The sequence below is a fragment of the Orbicella faveolata genome, unplaced genomic scaffold, assembly GCF_042242905.1.
Source record: "Orbicella faveolata isolate gen_17 unplaced genomic scaffold, um_ofav_v1 contig_3, whole genome shotgun sequence".
Classification (NCBI taxonomy): domain Eukaryota; kingdom Metazoa; phylum Cnidaria; class Anthozoa; order Scleractinia; family Merulinidae; genus Orbicella; species Orbicella faveolata.
In genome coordinates, this window is record NW_028301558.1 from 14194371 (window position 1) to 14204479 (window position 10109).

At 41.0% G+C, this 10109-nt stretch overlaps 1 protein-coding gene across 1 annotated transcript; it reads left to right on the top strand.

The window, feature by feature from the left end:
• The first annotated feature begins 1420 nt into the window (after positions 1-1420).
• LOC149106526 (uncharacterized) lies at positions 1421-1927 on the top strand. Its single transcript, XM_089297364.1, has one exon. The coding sequence runs from the start codon at positions 1421-1423 to the stop codon at positions 1925-1927; it is 507 nt and encodes a 168-aa protein (XP_089153490.1).
• Positions 1928-10109: the final 8182 nt, after the last annotated feature.

The window sequence follows — 10109 nt, forward strand, 5'->3', positions numbered from 1 at the left end:
TATGCTACATCTTTCTTCTAAGTTCTTTAGTTGTACAATCACTGCTACATGATTAAATTTAAGATCTTAAGTGCACTTTACTCTTTAATTTCTAATCCAGCTAATGGAATTTCACATCTGGCGTTCACATTGTTCCGATTACCAACCAATTTCAAGTCCACAGGAGCAGTTTTTACTTACGAGTCTTACTTGTTTTTGCAAAACATTAATCGATACTATTAAACATAGCAATTGTTGATTATCTTGTACCAGAGAGAAATCTAAATGAACGTACAACGACATGCCGATCTTACAAACTTTCGACTGCCATGAACAAACTGTGAACAAAAGACAACGCCTTGTTTGACATATATAAATTCTAGAGAGGATTAACAACATAAATACTTCAATACAAATTTTAGGGAAAGCAACTAATTGCATGATTAAAGAAGTTTTAAAATTACCAGAAACTATTTCGTAAGACTAACAAGATAAATGTCAAGGTAGAGACAAAACGTACTTTTAAGGGAAAAGGCTTTCAATTAAGAGCTTTCCTAGAACAGTACTACACAAATCGTGCTGCTATCCTAACAACAGCTGTCCTAAACAAAATAACGTGAGCCGATTAAAAAGAACTTACAATTTTAAAACAAGCCCCTATTTGGGGGGGGGGGGGTAAATTTTTTATTAGCTAGTAAGAAACGTGAAGGGGGTCAGTAGATAGTCCAGTAAATAAAGGAAACTTTCTCGCTAGTGGTTCTTGAAGCGAGATTAGGGATAGAGGCAGAAACATTTCCTCGAGCAGGAACAAATATTGCCCGGATCGTGATGAACTCACTGTATCAGATGATCAGTAGACGTATCGAGTAACGAATTGTTTTCGTTAAGTTATTTGAAAGTGGTAAAAGTTCAATTGAGGCCTTACACTACTGTAAAATGATATTCAAATCGTTTAAAAAATCGAAGCTTTCGCCGATTTACGGCATGATCAGGGATAAGAAAAATATTCCGCGTAAGGCTTATATACAGTTGTAAAGTAAAAACGTGTGAAAAGCGACAGAATGTGGGGGGGTAAAATGCATGAGATAGATAAGATACAAATATGAATAAAAACGAATGATATGATCTAATGAGCAAGTGTCAAAGTACAAGGAGTCTCTAGATATGTTAAAATAATTATTAGAACAAAAGGTCCGCGAATTCGCCGCATTCCTCTCGGGAGTTGAGGGCAGGTTTGTAGTTTCGTATGTAAAACGCTTCGAACAGTCGTAGCGGGGTCGTTTTGGAGAACAAGAAAGTAATCAAGGAACTCAAAGAGAAGAACTACATCTGCCTCCCCAGCGATAAAGGCACAGAATTCTGCGTAATACAGCAAGACACGTACACACAAGTAGCCCTAGCTCACCTCGGCGACTCCAACACCTATCAAAAGGTACCCCGAATGTCGGCCAAAACAGTCGAGAACAAAGAAAGCTCAACTTGGAAAAACGTCCGCGTACAGAACGAGTTCTCCCCTTTTGTCCAGAAGAGCTTCATCGCCGCAAACACCGATCTCTCCAGGTTCTACCACCTTATCAAAACCCACAAGACTGGTCCAGTTATTAAAATACGAATCACTGTATCTAACACCAATGGACCAACCCAGCGCCTCTCATGGCTGCTCGCCAACGCCCTTAAACCAATGCTGAAGGACGTTCCAGCGCATCCAGAAAACAGCCTCGAGCTCATCAAGTGCATCCAAGTCGGCGATTTCACCACCATCAAAACGTCACCATATCCATGCAGCCTCGATGTGGTATCCTTGTACACTTCAATACCCATACAAGAAGCCATTACCAACGCCACTGACAGAATTCACACCCCAATACTCTACCTCGCCAAACAAGACATAATAGACCTTCTCACAGTTACGCTAAACAACATGTATTTCTCCTTCAATGGGTTCTAACATCTCAGGCATTCTGGCTATCCTATTCATGGACAGACTAGAAATCATCGCCCTCTCTTCACACTTATCTATAAACCCCTACAGGAGATATGTTGACGACATTTAACTCCAGACAACTGGTGAGGAAATGGCAGACCAATTCCACTATACAATGAACAATCTCAGCACCCTAAATTAAAGTTTGAAATTGAGAAACCAGAAATAACACCCAATGGCCTCTCACTATCACTACTTGATTTCAATGTCACCATCTCCAAAGACGGCAAAAGCTCTTTTGAATATTACAAAAAAATAGCAAAGAAACCACTATCCGTTCACCACCAATCAGCAATACCGGAAAAGTCAAAGATCAACTTCATTCGTAATGAGCGGAAACGTATCGACGATAAATGCTGTACAAAAACGACAGCCACAAAGCATCAAAGCATGTCTGATGATGTCCTCCGTCTTAACGGGTATCCTGAAGACACTATAGACAAAACTAAGCACTCCTAGAACCATCAGAAAGACCCTTGACCTCTCAACACAGAATGGTCGTACCTGACGATCCCATATATATCCGAACGTCTCAACTACAGGATCACTAACATTTTCCGAAAAGAGGATATACCAGTACGGGTCGCGCACAAGTCATACACCCTCAGACGAGCTCTCTCTCAGAACAACACGGAACGGACATGCACGAGGGCCAACTGCCCTATCTCCAGCACCAAATTGTGCTTATTGCGCAACGCTACTTACCAAATCATGTGTAACAACTGCAACCAGTACTACATCGGGAGCACTACACGCTTTATCCACGATCGTGTAAGAAAACACCTGAACAATGACAACTCCTCCGTGAAGAAACACATTTCAAAGAGCCAAAACAAAGTCCGCAAAGGCATCGAAATCAAGATCATCGTACTAGAAAACGACCCCGCAGATCTACAACTGTTCGAAGCGTTTTACATACGAAACTACAAACCTGCCCTCAACTCCCGAGAGGAATGCAGCGAATTCGCGGACCTTTTGTTCTAATAATTATTTTCACATATCTAGAGACTCTTTGTACTTTGACACTCGCTCATTAGATCATATCATTCGTTTATATTCATATTTGTATCTTATTTATCTCATGCATTTTACCCCCCACATTCTTTCGCTTTTCACACGCTTTTACTTTACATCTGTATATAAGCCTTACGCGGAATATTTTTTCTTATCCCTGATGATGCCGTAGATCGGCGAAAGCTTGGATTTTTTTAAACGATTTGAATATCATTTTACAGTAGTGTAAGGCCTCAATTGAACTTTTACCACTTTCATTTAAAATGCTACTGAAGGACGACATCCAACGATTATTGTTAAGTTATTTATACATGAAAAGATAACTTTCTTAAAAGGTTCTGATGTTTCATTTTAAGTCGTAGAGAGAGCAACTGTCACAAGTAGTTCTAAAGGATGGAATGACACTGGTGGCTCCCAAACAAACTCGGAGGCCATCGTGACACATAGTTTTCCAACAATCTTTTGAAAGAATTTTATTCATACATGCTGGTTTGCTTGTTTCCAGCAAAACACTTTTTACCAGGTACTTTACACAGGAAAACTTAAGGCAGTGGGATTTGTTTAAAAGAAAGGAAAAAATTGAAAAAAGTTATCTTTTTCTAGAATCGGAAAATATGGCAGGCGTTGGTAATTGGCTGGAAGAAGGCTAAATCCCTCGCACTTATGGTGGCAATGTTTCAGCTGGTGTGGTTGAAAAAATACTTCACTCGTTAGACCACTGAGTAGAAAGCCTAATTAATGAAATAAAGGCACATGATCAATCATTGTTTAATACAAATGGGAGAACCCGTAAGCATGAGTGGCAAATGTTTCATCACATCGGCAATGTTAAACTGAATCACTATCAGACTGAGATACGAGTAACGAAATGTCCTCATTGCTATCAAGAGTTGAACAAGCGGCTGAGAAGTTTACTCGGATAGGGATAAGTGGGGATAGGAATTCTGCTTCCAAAACCGGGAAAAATGTTACGGAAGAGGGGCCGGGGAGGGGGGGGGGGAGTACATTTTTATAACTAAGAATTGGGAAGGGGGGTATAATTTTTATCTGAAAATATTTTTTTTGCGGGGGGGGGGGATCAGTTTTGAAACACTACACTTTTTTGAAAACCACCGCCCTCCCCTGGTTCGTAAGAAACGATCGGTCCCTGAAGATGGCTTGTAGCTCGCGCTTCGTACAAGCCACAATTGCACAATATGATGGCCGTCGATAAAACCAGGAACATGAAACATTCCGGAACATCCCGGAACATCGAATAATTATAATAATTATGCGAAAAATGTGTAAATTTAAATTTTCAAAAATTAAATTAAGCAAAAACAAATTGGTATCAGCTCGGAAAATAAAAAAGAAAACAAAGACAAAACAAAAACTGCAATGAGTGAAGAACGCTCGTACCCTGCGAGCAGGCGTAGGAGAAACCAACGGCTCGCAGGGTAGAAGGCTCGCAACTTAGAAGACTAATCCATTCCTTCCAGTCGTTGGCAATCAGGTTAATCACGTGACTGTCTCTTATTCCCAGATTTCTTTGTTCATAGAAAACCAAGGTGGTGGCGTTCGAACTCTTTAATCAGACCGAAAAATACGGGGTACACGAGTGTGACTTTTTTATTCAAATCATAACGTCAATTCGAAGATATGCATATACATGCCGACTCCTCATAAGGAAATAGTTTCTCCATGAGATAGAAATAGAAACTCTTCGGCATTGAGTTTCTTGTCTTGTTCGGACTGCTCAACCACTGATGACAGTGTAAACAAATACAAACACAAAATTTAAAAACATTTGGTGACGCGCTGTCTTGCAGGGTCGCTGCTCAAAACTTTATTGTCTCAAGAAATATTTGTTACAAGTGCTGGCGATCTGAAATTGAATTCTAAGTGTCGCCAAAGCACATGTACCGTAAGAAGAGGCTCTGCTTGCAGGGTGACGGTTGAAATGCCATTCCTGGAAAATGTTTTGTCCAGTACAAGTTAATACTTATTAATAATTAATTTTACCGCAGGCTATAATCTATTCATCCCTAGTTCAACTTCACACGCAGATCGTCATCTGACATTCTTAGTTTTCTATCGAGCCATTCAAACGCCACCAAAGTAGACCAAACATTTGAAGTACGCGCGTGAATGCACTGCTCTAATCTTTGATTACTACTAGTTTATTAATGATAACTTGCTTGTTGCTCGGGCTTCCGGAAAGGCCGAGTCTGCACTTGGTGGGTCATAGTGCCAGGTGTTCCTAGCGGAGAGCGCGAAAACTGGGGATGATAAATGCAACCTGAAGACGGAACAGTAGTGACAAAAGTATGGCCCTCAGATGTTGAAGAAATCAGAGATCAACAAAGGAAACGCAATGAATTACCTGGCATTCATCCTCAGAATCGTCCGTGTTTGTGTTGACAATCAGAGTGCTGTAAAGCCATGTGACGCAATGAAAGAAGGAGCCTGCACTCATTGTGGTCAGTTGAAGGAATACCCAACGCTCCCTACCCCTCCCCTACCGACTCCCTACCCCTAAAATATCTTTTCATTTTTCGAGCTGATACCAGTTTATTTTTGTCTATTTTATATTTGAAAATTTAATTTTACATATTTTTCTCATAATTGTCATAATTATTCGCTGTTCCGGGATGTTCCGGAATGTTCCGGAATGTTCCGGGAAGTTCCATGTTCCAGGTTTTACAGACGGCCCTATATGATGCCGTCTTAAAGGGGCGTCGATAAAACCAGGAACATGGAACATTCCGGAACATTCCGGAACATTCCGGAACTTCCCGGAACATCGAATAATTATCATAATTATGCGAAAAATATGTAAAATTACATTTTTAAAACTAAAATAAACAAAAATAAACTGGTATCAGCTTGAAATATGAGAAGATATTATTGGGGATAGGGGAGTCGGTAGCAAAGGGGTAGGGAGCGTTGGGTATTCATTCAACTGATCACAATGAGTGCAGGCTCCTCTTCTTTCCCGCCAATTACGTCACGTCGCTTTTCAGCACTCTGTTTTTCAACACAAACATGGACGATCCAGACGATGAATGCCAGGTAAATCTTGCTTCTCCTTTTTTGATCCCTGATTTCTTCAACATCTGAGCTGTTTGCCTGTGCATCATACAGTTGCTTGTTAAGTCAGTATTCATAGTTTTGTCCCTATTCCATCTTCATGTTGCTATTTATCATCCCCAGTTTTCGCGCCGCTCCGCTAGGAACACCTGGCACTATGACCCACTAAGTGCAGACTCGGCCTTTCCGGAAGCCCGAGTAACAAGCAAGTTATCGTTAATAAACTAGTGGTAATCAAAGATTTATAGAGCAGCGCGTTCACGCGCGGTTTTCGCATGTCTGGTTTACTTTGGTGGTGTTCGAATGGCTCGATAGAAAACTAAGTTTGACCGAATGTCAGATAACGATCTGCACATGAAGTGGAGCTAGCGATGAATAGATTATAGCCTGCGGTAAAAGTATTTTTAACTAATTAAGTATTAACTTGTACTACACAAACATTTTCCAGGAGATGCATTTGAACTGTTGGCGACACTTAGAATTCAATTTCAGATCGCCAACACTTGTAACAAATATTTCTAGAGACAACAAGGTTTTGACCAGCGACCCCGCAAGACAGCGCGCGCGTCGCCAAATGTTTTTAAATTTTGTGTTTGTAGCGGAGCTCCGGCGGCCCGAAGGGCTGCCAAGCGGAGCCCCATACTCATAAAGGAGAGAAAAGGAAACCCATGAGTTGATTTTCTCATGGTCATCATAGCTAGCGGTATTGCTCGTGGGCGCGCACGCACGACGGCGACGACGACGGAGTCGCGCAACATGGCCGCCATACTCCAAATAATAGGTTGACAGAGACATGCAGTCTTGGTTTACCGTGTACTTCTTTGATATTGGACATCCATGTTATGATCAATTGACACCTGTCAAAACAAGGTATCCGCTGACCAGTATCACGTGACCATATCGCGGGCTCAAGTTTACAGCTTATCGAGGTCGCGTGTTTTTCTAAGTTGACCGCTGACCAAGTGCTGGTTTTCGATTGGATCGCGGGCTCGTCTCAGGTTAACTTGTTGAAAATAGGGCAGGATTGTTCGGAAGCCGGTTGACGCTAACCAAGGATTAAAAGTTAACCGAATTATAACTTTTTTTTCTATACAAATGTTTTTTGGCTGCTTTGTTTTGTGTATACAGTGATCAATAAAACTCAAAACAGAAGGCCAAACAATATACAGAAAACCGCGCCGCAAAGGTACAAAACTGAAATCAAGATTCTACCTTCTCCTGGGTTATTTGGCTCTGAACAACGCGGCCCAGGAGCTACGCTTTTAGGCTGGCCTAAATCTATATATTATTTGTTTACACTGTCATCAGAGGTCGAACAGTCCGAACTAGTTTAGACAAGAAACTCGATGCCGAAGAGTTTCTATTTCTATCTCATGGAGAAACTATTTTTTCATGAGAAATCGTGTATAGTCATACCTTTGTATTGACGTAATGAATTGAATAAAGAAATCACACTCGTGTACCCATACTTTTAGGTCTGATTAAGGAGTTCGAACGCCACCACCTTTCTGTGAAGAACGAAATCTGGGAATAAAGGACAGTCACGTAATTAAACTGACGGTGAACGACTGGAAGGAATTGATTACTCTTCTTAGTTGCTAGCCTTCACTCATTGCAGTCACTTTCATTTTTCTTTCCTTTTTCGTTTTTTATGTTTTTGTTTTGTTTCTATTTTCCGAGCTGATACCAGTTCATTTTTGTTTGATTTGATTTTTTAAAATTTAATTTTACATATTTTTCGCGTAATTATGATAATTATTCGATGTTCCGGGATGTTCCGGAATGTTCCATGTTCCTGGTTTTATCGACGGCCGTCTTAAAGCGTTGTCGACACTGCTATTTGTCCTTGTAGGAAAGTGTCTGGACCTGTTTCTGGACTCATCTACCGTGAGGAGCTTGCCATTTTCTCGCGAATTGTTTTGCATGACAGTTTGAAAGAACTTTGTTTGGTTTGCCTTGTGGCCCTTCGGTGTTAGTAGTACAACTTGAATCTTGATTCTCTAAACTCCTGATGTATGACAGGATTATAGTACTGTTTAGATGGATTATCGCTCCTTCCTCATGCCATCTCGTCGAATTCATGATGAAAATCCATAAACATGTAATGATAACGATGTCCTTCGCACAACATCACTGGTCTAACACTAAATTTCGAGGTATACTACAACTATTTTTCCTCAGAAATCGCGTAATTTTCTGTACTTCTGTGAGTCAGTCCACAAATTTAGATGCGCTGTAACGCAAGTCTTCCTCGCGTGATCTATATGAAAATAACCTTCCATGTGTGGAATTTAATAAGGTTTAAGAAAATTACAAATTATTTCCATCGCTCTGCTTGTTTTGTTTTGTTTTTATGTAAAACATCGATCTAGAACAGTGTTGTAATAAGAATTATAAAAATTAAGAAAGTTATTTTAATCCTACTTAACAGCATTTGTGCCATTAATGCTACAAAGAGACTACTTTCGTGGCAAGAGGTTACATAGTTATGACAACCACTGACCTGGGAGCCCAAAAAATCTATCTCGACATAACCAATCAGGTTGCCTTCAGGCGACTGATGCATGATGTTAAATGCGAAACAGATCAATGATGTGGAAATCTAATTTAACACTATAAATTTACTGTTAAAAGCTCATGTATGCTGCCAGAGGGCACTATAGTGCCGTACACATTGTAATATACATAAACAATAGCCTCCATTTGGCGCGGAAATATGCTAGGATCTTTGTCCGCGGACATTCTCTCTTCCGACGGAAACGAACAGTTTTCCGAGAGCGTAGCGCGAGGAGAACAGAACAGAACAGCTTTGAGGAACAGATAATGTCCAAGGACAAATATCCGAGCATATTTTCGGGCCAAATGGAGGCTATTGTGTTTATTATCCTCCAAATATTTTTCGCCACACGGGGCTTTGAAAATTGGGTTTTAGCTGGGGAATATTCAGTCACGTGGCACGTTTAGACCATTTGCGCGTGAGCGAAAATATATGACGGATTATAACGCTGTATATACTCAGCCAAATTTCCATCTCGATATGAGGAAGTTTTCTTGTTGTTTTCCCCAGGCGTTTTTCTTTAGTTTAAGCGCGGTCCGTGTTGTTGTGGGCCCGGTGTACTCGAAAAATCGGACGCCGTTCCACGGAACGCAATCTAACCGTCAAGCACCGTCCTCCTTGTTTCCCGGCGCTATTCGCTAACGAAACGCAACGGCACCAGGGACGAGGTAGTCGTTTTCCCATAAATTCATCACAGTGGAGTTTGGGTGTGAAGCCACAGTTTCCAAGTTCATCACTTTCTAAGGTCTACATTCCACTAAGGAGGGCAAAAAAAAAAAAAAAAATACCGGGTCGAGTTTTCCAGCAGGGTCCCTTACAGAGGGTACAAAAGACTTCACCACGATAGTAAGGGACCGTCCAGTTAAGCACGAGGGAGCGAGGCCTGAAATTTGAGCTTCATCTTGGAAAACAGAATGTGATAGTCCTCCGTCTTCCAAAATGTTGTAGCATTGCTTTCTCATGAATTGCTGAACAGCCGATCTTTCATAGATCCTACGTATAACAGCAGCATTTACGTTTGCGGTCCTTTACCATATTTACATTAATTAAAAACTTTGCGTTCTTTCGCTTTTTCTCCCCGCGCTTCTCCCCCATTTTTTTTTTTTTTTTGCTCGCTGCGCTGCGCCCCAACTATAACTGAACGCCTAGAAGAGGCTACTTTTGCAACGAACATCCGGTCCGATTACATGACGAATTGCTTGACAGCAAGAGCTAAGACATGTCTCTCGAACCACTAGAGTGCAAGCCAACGTTCTTCTAGTCAAAAAGGGTGGACACGTGATCACCGAAACCGTTACACCTTAGAAGAAATTAAGAAATAAAGAAATTTAATGTACAGTGGAACCCCGTTAATACGGCCACCTTCGGGCCATGGAAAACTGGTCGCATTAACGGGGTGGTCGTATTAAAGGGGCTCTTTAAATAAGAAAATGACTGACTGAGCTTCTTTTTGGGCCAGAATAAAGTGGCTGTAATAGCGAGGTGGTCGTATTAACGGGGTGGTCG

Bases quoted from the DNA above. Each gene is read 5' to 3' on its own strand.
- LOC149106526 (XM_089297364.1), top strand. From the start codon at position 1,421: ATGTCGGCCAAAACAGTCGAGAACAAAGAAAGCTCAACTTGGAAAAAC.